At 35.1% G+C, this 14,420-nt stretch overlaps 1 protein-coding gene across 1 annotated transcript in view; it reads left to right on the plus strand.

The window, feature by feature from the left end:
• Positions 1 to 14,420, plus strand: part of LOC117168407 (mRNA-capping enzyme) — a 149,424-nt gene that overhangs the window by 56,599 nt on the left and 78,405 nt on the right. Inside the window, exons 5-6 of the mRNA XM_033354039.1 lie at positions 8,838 to 9,061; positions 9,605 to 9,791. Coding sequence (XP_033209930.1) covers positions 8,838 to 9,061; positions 9,605 to 9,791 — 411 coding nt within the window. The remainder of the gene's footprint in view (positions 1 to 8,837; positions 9,062 to 9,604; positions 9,792 to 14,420) is intronic.

Here is a 14,420-nt window from a genome sequence, read left to right on the forward strand (position 1 = left end):
ACTTTGTCTGCAAATTAATTTTTGTAGAATTTTTTAATGGAAATAGAGTCTCTTATTTTTGGGCTCCTCGAAAATATCCGATACGATTTTTGGGCTTCAACCCTTAACGTCAAAAATCAAACCCTCTCTACCACGTAAATACAACTTTGTCTGCAAATAAATTTTTGTAGTTTTTTTAAATGGAAATAGAGTCTGATTTTTGGGCTCCTCGAAAATACCCGATACGATTTTTGGGCTTTAACCCTTTACGTCAAAAATCAACCCCTCTCTACCACGTAAATATAACTTTGTCTGCAAATAAATTTTTGTAGGATTCTTTAATGGAAATAGAGTCTCTGATTTTTGAGCTACTCGAAAATACACGCTACGATTTTTGGGCTTCAACCCTTAACTTCAAAAATCAGCCCACTTTGATACTACTTTGTTAAAAAATCAATTTTTCTAGAATTTTTTAATGGAAATAGAGTCTCTGATTTTTGGGCTCCTCGAAAATATCCGATACGATTTTTGGGCTTCAACCCTTAACGTCGAAAATCAAACCCTCTCTACCACGTAAATACAACTTTGTCTGCAAATAAATTTTTGTAGGATTTTTTAATGGAAATAGAGTCTCTAATTTTTGGGCTCTTCGAAAATACCCGATACGATTTTTGGGCTTCAACCCTTAACGTCAAAAATCAACCCCTCTCTACCACGTAAATATAACTTTGTCTGTAATTAAATTTTTGTAGTTTTTTTTAATGGAAATAGAGTCTCTGATTTTTGAGCTACTCGAAAATACACGCTACGATTTTTGGGCTTCAACCCTTAACTTCAAAAATCAGCCCACTTTGATACTACTTTGTTAAAAAATCAATTTTTCTAGAATTTTTTAATGGAAATAGAGTCTCTGATTTTTGGGCTCCTCGAAAATACCTGATACGATTTTGGGCTTCAACCCTTAACGTCGAAAATCAAACCCTCTCTACCACGTAAATACAACTTTGTCTGCAAATAAATTTTTGTAGGATTTTTTAATGGAAATAGAGTCTCTAATTTTTGGGCTCTTCGAAAATACCCGATACGATTTTTGGGCTTCAACCCTTAACGTCAAAAATCAACCCCTCTCTACCACGTAAATACAACTTTGTCTGTAATTAAATTTTTGTAGTTTTTTTTAATGGAAATAGAGTCTCTGATTTTTGAGGTACTCGAAAATACACGCTACGATTTTTGGGCTTCAACCCTTAACTTCAAAAATCAGCCCACTTTGATACTACTTTGTTAAAAAATCAATTTTTCTAGAATTTTTTAATGGAAATGGAGTCTCTGATTTTTGGGCTCCTCGAAAATACCTGATACGATTTTTGGGCTTCAACCCTTAACGTCGAAAATCAACCCCTCTCTACCACGTAGATACAACTTTGTAAAAAAATACATTTTTCTTGAATTTTTCAATGGAAATAGAGTCTCTGATTTTTGGGCTCCACAAAAATACCCACTACTTTCTTCGGGCTCCAACCCTTAACGTCAAAAATCATCCCCTCTCTGCCACGTAGATACAATTTTTTTAAAATAACTTTTTCAGAATTTTACGCTGGAAATAGAGTCTTGTGTTTTTGGTCTCCTTAAAAATACCCGCTACGATTTTTGGGTAGAGAGGGATTTTTTGGCGTTAAGGGTTGAAGCCCAAAAATCGTAGCGTGTATTTTCGGAGAGCCCAAAAATCAGAGACTCTATTTCCATTAAAGAATCCTACAAAAGTTTATTTGCAGACAAAATTGTATTCACGTGGTAAAGAGGGGTTGATTTTTGACGTTAAGGGTTGAAGCTCAAAAATCGTATCGGATATTTTCGAGAAGCCTAAAAATCATAGACTCTATTAAAATTGAAAAATTCTAGAAAAATTGATTTTTTGACAAAGTAGTATCTACGTGGGTTGATTTTTGACGTTAAGGGTTGAAGCCCAAAAATCGTAGCATGTATTTTCGAGAAGCCCAAAAATCAAAGACATTATTCAAGCTCTAAAATCTAATAAAAGTTATTTTTTGACAATTTTATATCTGCGTTTTACAATGGGGTTAATTTTTTACTATTAGGGTTGGAGCCCAAAAATCGAAGTGGGTATTTTCTGGGAGCCCAAAAAAAGCCCAAAAATATCCCGTTAATGAATTACTGAAAATTTTCAATTTTTTGAAGGTGGTTGATTTTGGATGTTAAGGGTTTGTTTGGGGAAAATTTTTTTTTGCGGATATTAAGAGCCCAAAAAAAGCCCAACATTCTGGTGCAAATTAATCACATTCTTCTAAATTAAAACGTTTTGAATTAATTCACAAAAAAGTGTGTGGGGACGTCCGTTAGCATGTTCGCTATCATTTCCCAAACTTTTAAGACAAAATATTTATTATTCTAGAAAAAAGCCGGGGGAACCTAAAACTGGTAAAATCGACAATTTTCTAAGTATCACATGCCCTTAACTCGCTATACTTGTGGATCTTGGTTGTATAGGTTGACTGCAAATTTCGGTTAAGTGAACAAGCAATGTCGATGATGTAGACTCTTCCACCTTTTTTTCTCGTATCACGATGTCTAAAACGGGCATTGTAATGTATCTATATAAGGGCATCCATTCTTTTAAGAGGCAATTATGCGACAGCCATCAATAATGTGCTCGATGGATTCTATGGTATCTCCACATAATCGGCACCGGTCAACCACGTCTTGACGTAACACGTGTTTGCGATAATTCCTGATGCTAACAAGCTTGTCCTGTATTGCAATGACGAACCCTTCCGTCTCTGGATATACAACACCCTTTCTTAGATAAATATTAGATGTCTCAATATCCACTTCATTTTGATCTAACGTGTTGCGGTGCTCGTCATTGATGACTTTCTGCCTCTTTTGTATTTCTAATTCCTCTATGGTTTCTGCCCTGTTATTCAAGGCCCCATCTGAGGACAAATTTAAGGGCGTGTATTCAAGATCCGCTTGACAGATGGTACTGTAAAGCGCAACATTTCGTTTGCTGTTAAAATAATCTCGAAACTGTAAAACTTGTGAATCACACAGTTTTTTGACATCTACAACGTTCCTACCCCCTAAATATCGTAGTGGAACTACCCTTTCAATCGCTGAATTTCTGTGGTGCATTCGGTGCTTCGTCATTTCTACGCGAACAATTCTGTTTAACTTTTCAAACTCGGTCTTAGACCATTTTGTGTGCCCGAAGGAGTACGTGAGGACAGGGATGGCATATGTGTTGATCGCCCTGATTTTGTTTGCCGAGTTGAGGAAACTCTTCATAATTAATCTGAGTCTTGTAGTGAAGGCAGCCGTTAGGCTTGTCTTAACTATCGTATGTTGAATACCCTTAGATTCCAGAATACCCAGATATTTATTTGATTCGCCTGTAGCCATTGCTTCGATGTCATTTTCGAACTCTTTCTCTAAATCTGCGGTCCCGAATGCCCCTCTAATTAAATGCACTGTTCTAAATTTATCTAGTCCGGAGTCATGGCAACAGCGTCTATAGTGACTAGATCTTTACAGCCTCGTGAGTTTTTACAACATTCTTTTTGTTCTTCTGTAAGATATTCATTCTCGTCGCGATGAGAATATACCTTATCTGCAATGACAGCTGTAAAACATTTATAAATTGTTGGAAGACAGGCTATCGGTCGAAAGTCAGATGGATTTTGAGCGTCTGGTTTTTTTTGGTATCATATACGTAGTACCTTGGTGCATAAAACCTGGCATCAGATCTGGGTGTTCAATGATCTTCTGAAAACACCTTGCCAACGCAAGATGCACACTCGTCAGGTACTTGTACCAGAAGTTGTGCACCATGTCCGGACCTGGATCTTTGAAATTACTTTCCCTTTTCAAGACCGCCGAAACATCCAAAGCTGTGATGTTTGTCAGATGCATTTGAGGGCTACTGCTTGCCCTTGCTCCCTCCAGTTTGAACCACGATGTGTTCAAATTGCGTTGTTCATTTTTCCCTAAACACCCGACCAGTAGTTAGTCATATCTTCCAATTGAGGGACTTCGGTGCCTTGGTGGTTATTTGGCTTTACTCTCAGTTCACGATGGAACCTTCTTTCATTTGTCTGAAAGTTTTGATTTTGTTGCCTTCGTGCATTACTTTTCTTGTACCGACGCAGTCTGGCAGTAAGAACATCAAGTCTCTGTCATTGAGAGTCTAAAATTTCATCCAATATTGCTGGTGTTAATGTCTCGATGTGCCGAGGGTGGATGATTTTAGTAACATGGTTCATCAGCTTTCTGTTTCTATTTCCTTTTTTATATTGAGTTTGTGCTTAGTGTTGGTTCTACATATCTGTACTCTAGTAAAGCATGATCAAAATTCCTTTCCAGGTGCTGTAGTTTTTCTGAGATTTTCCTATCCACACAATCGTTAGTAATGTGCGGATGTGATTCTAATGGATCCGGTGCATGATATTCATTATCCCTAGCACCTATGCCTTTAGCATCAATCAAGTCTTCGTTGTCCACATCTTCCAAGGCGAGCTCATCAATAGGAAGCTGCCGTTGCACTTCCATTTTGATAGCAGCTATTTCAACAACCGAAAGCAGTCTGTTTACAGATATTAAGCGTTTTTGATTTGTCAGATTCTGTTCATTTATTTTTGTGGCTAGCTCTCGGTATTTAAGTAAGAAGATTCTATGATGTTCTTTCCTCACACTTTGCCCAAATTTCTCTGCCAAAAAATAAAGGCGCATATCATCTCTGTTCACATGGTATGTCCATTTTCGTCGCTTTTTTGGTTACTGAACCTCTGCTTCTGTCTCTGATTGTATAAGGTCATCCGCCTCTGGAGGATGTAGTGGTGTTGGATCATCAATAGGTTGAGAAAGAACATCAATTGCTCCTGCTTGACCGTTTGACGCGACTTTCTCTAACTAATGTTCATTGGCGTCGTTTTTCCACGCCAAATCAACCTGTTTAATCTCCATTTATGGTCTTCTGTAACATGCATATTACTCCTGATGTCCTTCACCTTAGCGATAAGATTTCTTAGTGCGACTTTTTGTATATTAGGATATTTTGCAGCAAATTTTGTTCTTAAATTGTATCTTTTTCCATTTTCGTTTCAAACTTCACACTTTCGTAATAGAGACGCACCGATTCCTCTTTCATTGTGGTATTCCAATTGATGCTCTCCCACGGTATTTCTGTCGAGATGGTTGGCTGCAAATAGCTAGCGCTAGCCAAGGCATCCTCAGCAGGCACAGTTGATGTTCCACTACTTACCGTTTGTCGCAGATGTTTTTTCTGGCCAGCTGTTTGATTAGTGAGATCTGTCTGGCCATCTCGCAGCTCACCATCGCCACCGACCCGCATGCTGTGGCCCCCAGCTGTGGCTCCAGGAGCGCCCCGACGATCCTTGGGAAGCGAAAAGCGTTTCAAAATCTTTAATATATTCTCAATTTTTCATTGATGGGGTTTGGTGTTCTACTTAGTCCCTCTCCTCTTCATGATCAGCCTATTTGGCATGGGAAACCCTCTCAGTAGCAATGCTACCGCCAACATTGCCGTCAAAGTCATGAGAGGACAGCTGAAGCCCTACCGCGACATCAACAAGGATATTACAAGGAAGACAGGAATGGCGAGAAGGGGTTATAGAATTTTTAGATTGATCTAGAATTATCGTGCTATTCATTTAAATAAGACACTCGTTCCGCAACACTGCTCCGACTCAGTTTGCTGATAAATATCTGTAGCAATCACCCCAAGTAAAGAGTTTTACGAATTATGCGTTTGAAATTCCCCACTTGGGTGCATTAGTATCCGAGGTTTTTTTCAGGCGTCATTCATTCTACTGGATTTCAAAAAATGTGTTAAACGAGACCGTTATATAAAATTATTATTGCTTTTCAGTTGAGTATATCAACAAAATTACTAATTGAGTAAACATTAGCAAAACATCCATTACATTTTATTTCTTAAACTAAAAGTCAGAAAAATTTCAACATCATAAGTTTCAATAATGTAAAATTCTTTTTGCATACCGAAATATGTGTTAAACAAGACTATTTAATTATCTTGTCATAGTTCTTTTGTTATGTTTCAAAAAATTACCTAATTCATACAATATATTAAAAAATCCATAAAATTCTATTTCTTACAAAAAATGCATGAAAATCTAGACCGCTAAATTTCGATGATGTGCACTTTTTTTCTGCATATCTGAATATGTGTTGAACACGACTATTTTATTTCTGAATCATGGTTTTAAAGTATCAAAAAAATATAATGACATTTTAATAAATGTCTCTCAAGTTAGCCAAATAAATTTCAAACAATGCAAAGTTATCCCATCAGTAATATTTTATGTTTCACTAACTTTATATCAAGATGATAAGACACTTATATAAAGAAACCTGAAAATTGTTTATAAAAAAATGCGGCAAATTTTTTGTTTAACTAATTGTCGGCTTTAAAGCAACCAATTCTCAACCATTTAGTTCTTTGATATCGTTATTATTGACATTGTTGCGTTGCTAATTTGATTTCAAGTCATCGAGACATTTAATCCTTAATAATAAAAAAAGAATGAAAAAATTATTTTGACACAAATAATTAGCAGCAAAATACAAGTAGGATATTGTTGCAATTGTCTAAAATTATTGAGCTAACTCGATAGACATCGGGATTTAGTGGCATACACATAGTCGCAAGGGACGTCATGACCCTGCAGTGCACAGTACGCACCGAGTCAAACCGAGTCATGAAGTCAGGATGAAGTCAGCACGAAGTCGACAGTCATTGCTTGAATTTAATGAAAGTCAACAACTAACGAATTCAAGAACTAGATTCTAACGAAGTCACGAAAGTATGGTTGAAGTCACACGACATTGCTAAAATAATGTTACGTTGACTTCAACGGACTTCGAAATGAATAGCCCCTCTATATAGTGCGTCCTAACACCAGCTACCGCGACTTTAAATAAGAGAGGAATATGCGGGCATGAATATGCAAAACCAGATTTTGATGCTATCTAGTCCTGCAGCGAAAAAGTTCTTCACTTGACCTGCAAGCTCAGATTTCTCTTTGAACGACAAATGCTGTCTCTTTTTTTCCTTCGGCATTTTTATAAATCGAAACACAACTCAAATCGAGATACCTCGCTAAACACTAAAGAAAAATTGACGCAGGTGCTGACAGCTGATACACTTATCCACTAAGTTTAATGCCCCCTTTTATCGCTCCGCAACTGGTGGTGAGGCATGATTGACATCCTTCCCTCGACTTAGAGAGCTGAGAAACTGAGTATGCAAGCTGTTCTAGGAGTTCCTAAATCGCGGGATCCTAAACGGAGGGTCTGCTGTATTAGAAATCATGGATATGGAGGAAAATTTGTGTTAAAAATTTTGATTATTAACAAAAGAACTACGAGGGATGTCGAAATAGAAGAGAACACGATTAGGCAGGTTGGGGGCAGCGCAAATTTAAATTTGATTTAGCACAGATTAAGAAAGGAGGAGATGAAAAACAATATAGGTGGAGCTTAAAATATGAGAATAGACCTCGAAATACAGTCATACTGGGAAAATGTAGAGTTCAATATACTATGAGGGATACAATAAGTGTAAAAAGAACATAAGAAGAGAATTCAGACTACTAACACGATAGGAATTCAGAAAATAAGCGGAATGTCGACATTAGTTGCAGTCTATGTGGGAAAAACGAAAAAAATCTTGAACAGATTGTAAGATGTCCGAGATATGAGAGATAATTAAACCCGAGTTTAACTAGGGATATTGATAATTGTATAAATAAAAAAAAATTAATTTGGAGATTGTATAATTTCCAAAGCTTCAAATCTGCACATTTCTGAATTATTCTTGGAAGTCTTCAAATTATAAATGGCTTAGTTCCTTATGTTTAAATCTGAACTTGAAAAGTTAATTAACCGGGAAATCCCTGAGACATTACCGCATATTTTATGGTATAAATTCTTTTAAATGTAACAACAGTTATTTTATTATTGCAGTTTTATTTAAAATCTTACAATGAGAATGAAATTACCCGGTAATAAGCGTAGAATAGAGAAAGATTAATATTTTCAGATTTCAGCACAAAAGTGAAGATTATTCTATTATTTTGAATGCGCAATTTTTCCATCTGCCTACAATGCCACAATAAGAATAAGATAGCTCCTAAACTTATTCACTTCTATTTCCACAGCGACCGCCACACAGTCTTCTATTCTCCCAAAGAGAACGTGTTTTCAATATATTTAATTCCTTCTAATCGTACCGGTAACGCACCTCACAGAGATATTTTTTATTCCTCAGAAGTGGTCATATTTTGATTTTATTTAATTCCTTCTAATAAGTTCATAAAATATGTGTAATAAGTTGTTTTAATTCGTTCATACGGTATGTAAATTCTGAAATTTTAATTTTCACCAATTAAACTCTGCCTCTCTAGCGTTAAAATTATTTAAATTCACACATTTGCATAGATTTCCTTGTTGCATTTTTAAAGACGTTTAAAAAAATTATCAAAATATGAATAAATATAAATTTGAATATTTTTCGAATTTATAAGTTATAAAAAGATTTAATAATGAAAAATAGGTTAAATAAATGCTTTCGTTAAATTTTACTAAGTCGATTGAGAGGAATAGGATTTGAACTTTTTCTGTTCCCGTTGGGGGATTTTTAGACGGAGGAAAAATCGTGTATTCGTAGGAATACAAAATCTTAATTTTTCCTAATTCAACGCTTGTTACCGGGTAGGTTTTGATTAATAGATTTTTTTTATTCTAATGCTTATCTAAAAATTACCTGTAGTTGGATTAAATAAAAAACTTTTCTTTTTCAGATAGAACAGTACAGCTCTGGTGTACAAAAGATCTTTCATCGAAGGATAAAAGATCTTTGCGGGTAAATATCGAATACGATCACGCAACATTAGTACGTTGGTCTCCAGATGGAAAAGCGTTTTTGATTCATAAGGCATTAGGAAATGCAATCGAAGTTTACAAAATTTCAAAAAAATCAGATGGAACCCTTGCTTCAGCTACGAAATCTTTAGAGTTTCCAAAGGTAAATATTTTTAAAGATATTTCGTATGAAAATATTCTTTAATTTTATAGAAATTATTATTTTTATGTAGTAATACGTGTTATTTATCAAGGCCAGAGATGTAGTAATAAAAAGTGTGTATGTTTTGCTAAAAATTGAGCGTCTCTCAAGTCATATATGACTTAAGGGACCTCTTCGTCATTTTTAATGAAATTGTCCAGTAGTAAACAAAACTTTCACACTTTTTATTATAATTTATACTTCAAGAGTATAACACATACATGATTTTTAAAATTTATTATCACTTAAGAATGATTTTTTCACATCAACCCTATTAAATGGTATTTGTTTTACTATACGTTTTTAATTCTAAGCAGTACATATTTCCATTCATGTATATACATGAATGGAAATATGTACTACTAATAATAATTATTATTAGTTAAATTAAACTGAAATATTAAAAGGAATTAAAAACTTAAAAATATCCATATTTACTTTGGAAGATACTTTTTTATTTTAAAAACTTCAAAAAAATTAATGCAACATTGATTACAATTTCAGTACCATGTAGAAGATGTCGTAGGGATGGATATTGCATGCACGGGTCGTTACATTGTAACTTGCAGTAAAGTGAATGATCTAGTTATTTTGGACCTAAAGGGTCAAATTCTTGCAACTGTCGATACTTATCTTGGGACTACGCACCGAGTTCGAATTTCTCCTTGTGGAAGATTTGTAGCTGCTTCAGGTATTGTGCCGTTGGGTTTTATATGGGGGGTTTCCGGCATAGGCCGACAAAAGTCGTTTTTTGGCACCTTTCTTCGTTTCGTGAAGTGGCACTTTATATGGCTAATCTTCGCAACTGCCTTAAAAAGTCTTTATACGCAGTTTTCGGGAGTGGTAAACTCACCATCGCTTTGAAGTTTTGTTTAAATTAGTGATTTTAAGTAGTGATTGCACCACCACGAAGTGATGAAATGCCAAAAATTGATAAATTATAATAAATTACCGATAAATTAACATAAAGTACCGAAAATTACTAGAAATTTTTTTTTCTTTAGGAAAAACTTTCATTTATCTTTGAAGAGATATGTGTGGGCAAAGATGTGTATTTTTAAATCTTTATGTTATTACAAAAATCAAAAAATTTCGATTTTTTCCCTTTATTTGTATTTTCTTGTAGCAATTTTTCCTAGGCTCATTGTTCAGTAACACTTGGATTTAACCCACGGGGATTATTGATTTTTGTTTGCATACCTTTGTTTTTTAAAACTTGGTTATGGAAATTTGCCATCTGATATTCTTTTTGATTTTATAATTATTGTGTTATTAATTTTTGTTTTATTGAAACTTTTCCTCGGCTTTATATCCTAGTTTTTTCGTCATAAACCACGGACTAAGTTAAGTGCATGATGAGTTAAAAATGTTACGGATTGATTATTACGATGTTTGAAATCTCTAGCAGCGAAGTTGTAGTAGGCACAACATTAGGTGTAGGGTTCAGAATTCGTTTTTTACCACCGCTACACCGATACACAACGGCTGAGAGCGTTTAAGGTGACATCAGTCGCTTCGGACATTAAGCTTTTCTTAACTAGCGTATGCTGAATACCTTTAGAGTTTCTAAATACTCAGTGCAAAGCCCCTCGGCGCGGCGTGGGCAGCTTTTGTAAGTTTTTAAGAATTCAAGCGAATGGTCATGTGATGAAAAAGAAAACGTTTGATTGCAGTCAATGAATACCTCGTGGAACCCTATGGTTACCCGACCTTTACTGCCTCGCAAGTTTTTAAATGCTTTTGTTCTTCTGTAAGAATATCATTCTCGCCGCAGTGAGCACATACAGTATTTGAAATTAAAGCTGTAAGGTACTCATAAATTGTTGGAAGACATGCTATTGGTCGAAATTCAAATGGATTTTTAGTGTATGATAGATGCGCCACGTCCGGACTTGGGGACTTTCAGTTATTTGCACTTTTTAAAACCGCGGAATCGTCTGAGTCAGTGATGCTAGCAGGCTCCATTATAGGAGTATTGTTTGCTCTTTCTTCCTCTAATTGGATCCACGCAGCGCCTAAATAGCTTCTGTTTATTTTTCCTTAGGACCAAACAGTAGTCAGTTATATCTACATGAAATGTTCGATGTTGCTGCCTTCTTGAACTTCTCCTATTGTACCGATACAGTATAGCAGTAAAAACATCAAGTTTTTGCAGTTGAAAGTTTTTAATGCTTCCTCGATGTTCTGAGGGTGGATGGTTTTAGGAAAATGGTGCACGAGCTTGTTTTTAGGTGCTCTATTAGGGCATATAATAATTACACAGGCACACAAAAAAGAGTGCCGAGACAAAAAAGTGACCTTTGTACCATTGTAGTATTGGTCTAAGATAGGCAAAATATTCATGAATTGGAATTTTCCGCTTACCAGTTTTCTTTATTCGATTTTTTACTTCTTAGTGTAGGTCCATTATCCCAAGTCGGCCACAATAAATGTTATAACATGGCCAACATTTTTCTCGTGAACGGCCAAACAGATGCTGATTTCTGCGTGGAAATTTTTGTTTTATTTAAAAGAGTAAAAATTACTATTCTTTAGAAAAGGCTGACATACAAAATGTTATGAGCGCTCGCTTATTGTACTCAAAAACGTATATCCCGTTATATAATAGAAACTACTTATACATGTGAAGATTCGTTTGCATCACATACACCAGCGATTCCCAAACTTTTTATGCACTTTCTGGAGAGCGGCAGGGGCCCCACCCTCAAATTTTTTCACAATACTGGAACCCAAATGAGAAACTGGACGCTAGTCGTTCGTGCTCGGTTGCTTGCTTCGCTGACCTTTTCGTTGTTAGAGAATTAGAGCTGGTTGAAAAAAATGAAAAGGTGGTTAAATATTAGCCAATAGAATTTTATTAAGTTCCGTTAACTTTGTTAGATTATCAAATAAACGTTAAAAAAGGTAGAAGAAGATCGGATAATAACTTCAAGAGTTATCGCACTCTTGTTGCAATCACAAGATTTGTAAATATTTCATTTATTAGTTCGGATATTAACCGATTTTCAAAAACTTTGTTTTCATTTTCTTTAAATTATATCACGAAATTCATTCAGCCAATTAAAATTTAATTGAGCTAAGTCTTTATAATTTCAGTTATTGCAAGTTCATAACAATGAAAGGGTCATTCGTGGTAGGTACCCGAAAGTCGAGGAAAGTAGCCTTCTGCTCGCAGCGGGAAGCCTGTCTCGGAACCTGCCTAGCTGCCCGGCCCGGGTTGACATCCCCCTGCCGGCGGCAGCCTCATCGGCCGGCGGCACTAGTTTGGAAATCGCTGACATACACTGTACCTTCCCGACTAGTGTCGTGTGCGGTGATGCCGCTCTCGCTTCCCCCACCCACCGATACCACCACCTTACCGACGTCCCACAGGCCACACTGCCAACGCGCCTTCGCGCGACTCCTCCGGCGGCCGGCTCGAGCACAGAGCTGCCAGATCGTGGATGAAATTTACCACCGCCATACCTACCGTTTGGGAGCCTCAAAACAGAAGGTGCATGATTTCCACTGTGAGTTCGTGTGTAAGCCGAAAATGCACGATTCGACTTCGGTTTTCTGCTGTACGATGATTGCCGATTTGAAAGCTTCGGAAGACTTCAACATCTGTCGAATTTGAGTTTATGTTTTCCAGGTGTATATAGTATGGATATTATTCCTATTATATATATTATTAATTTTAATATTATAATTATAAAATATAACATTAATTCTAATTAATAGTTGACTAAATTTAATAGAAATAGTTCAACTTTCAACTAAAACAATTAGTTTTTTGCAAAAAAATTGGTTAAATTTGTTCTAAACAAGATATTAAAATTTTTAAACAAAAACTTAAATTTTTATTCAAAAAGCTGAATTGTATACGAAAAAAGGCATTTTTAATCAAATACATGAACTTTGCACAAAAGAAATTTATTTTCAACCAAATCTAATTTTCTATGCAAAAATTAATGTTCAATCATAGTTAAATTTTCGACAAAAAAGATTAATTTTCTTGTAGTTTAAAGAAATTAATCTTTAAAAAAAATCAAAAAAAAAATTCTACAAAATAGTTAAATTTTCAGAAAAATTTTTTTCCACTAAATTGATAAATCACCAACCAAAAGAAAACTGAATGTTTAAAAAAGCAGCTCTGGAAAATTCCTTGCAATTTTAAAAATACCCTAAAATATTTAAAAACCTTTAAAATCTCATACTAAATTATTGAAATTAATTTAAAATTCCTTGGAGTCTAGTAAAATATCCTAAGATGTATCAAATCCTTCAAAATTTAATATTAAATTGAACCGCTGACGACCAAAAGGGGACACGGCCGGATTCAGCCTGAGAAGTATTGTCCTGAGTGTAAATTTTAAAAATCTTTCTAATTTCAATTTTAAAGACTGATACTTGTAGAGAATTTCAAGGCGCATCTTTTTTCCTCATGCAAAAATTTATAGCTTTTGTAGTTTTTGAGATAACTGGTAAAAAGTGGATTTTTTGAAAACTAAAAATTCTAATCATTTATCACTTCAACTCGCGCTAATTTCGCTAATTTTCATCATTACCCGATTTTCCCAATACAAAGTACGCGTTTACGTCTTCTGAAACTATCTAAGAAAGAAAAACGAGAATATTGTAATAAACAAAAAAGTTATTAATTTTTTTTTGAGGCAATGCAAAAATTATGAATTTTAACCTTCAAGTGCCTCGTTTAGCGAACGAATTTTAAGCTACGGAAAGCTTTCAGTGAGAAAGTTGTTCATGATGGTTCAAATAAGTTTTCTGGAATGTTTTAGATCAATCGGAATAATAGTTCAAAAATCATGAATGTTTTAAAATCCAAGCCGTAATCTTGACGCTGCCCAAAAAAGTGCCTGGCCGGCTACGTATGCGCTGCAGCGAACGACGTGAAGGTCAAGTCAATCTTACCAAAACAAATGCACAACAGTAACTCCAGATATTATCATTAAAATAATTTATTTATTAAACATTTAACATATAATATTATGCATATTATTGAACAAGAATAAATTAATCAAACAATATTTTATTAGAAACTACTTTTAGTCATTTTCGTCACTCTGTTCAGTTTCTTTGGCATCTGGATTCTGAATTTGTACTTTTAAAAAATATGATTCGAAAAATTCTTTTCCTTTAGCGCTTAAATACTGGAAGAGATTTTTTACATCCTTTATTTTGGCAGCTTTTAATCCAATTCGGGGCATGCAAAACGAACGCTTTGCTGATTTGGAATTTTTTTGGCTTTCGCATTTTGCCTTTGAAACATTTTTCAAAATCCTGCAGAAGATCTTCACACTTCTCGACCATTGTGAATGAA

The sequence above is a fragment of the Belonocnema kinseyi genome, chromosome 2, assembly GCF_010883055.1.
Source record: "Belonocnema kinseyi isolate 2016_QV_RU_SX_M_011 chromosome 2, B_treatae_v1, whole genome shotgun sequence".
In the NCBI taxonomy this organism is placed as follows: domain Eukaryota; kingdom Metazoa; phylum Arthropoda; class Insecta; order Hymenoptera; family Cynipidae; genus Belonocnema; species Belonocnema kinseyi.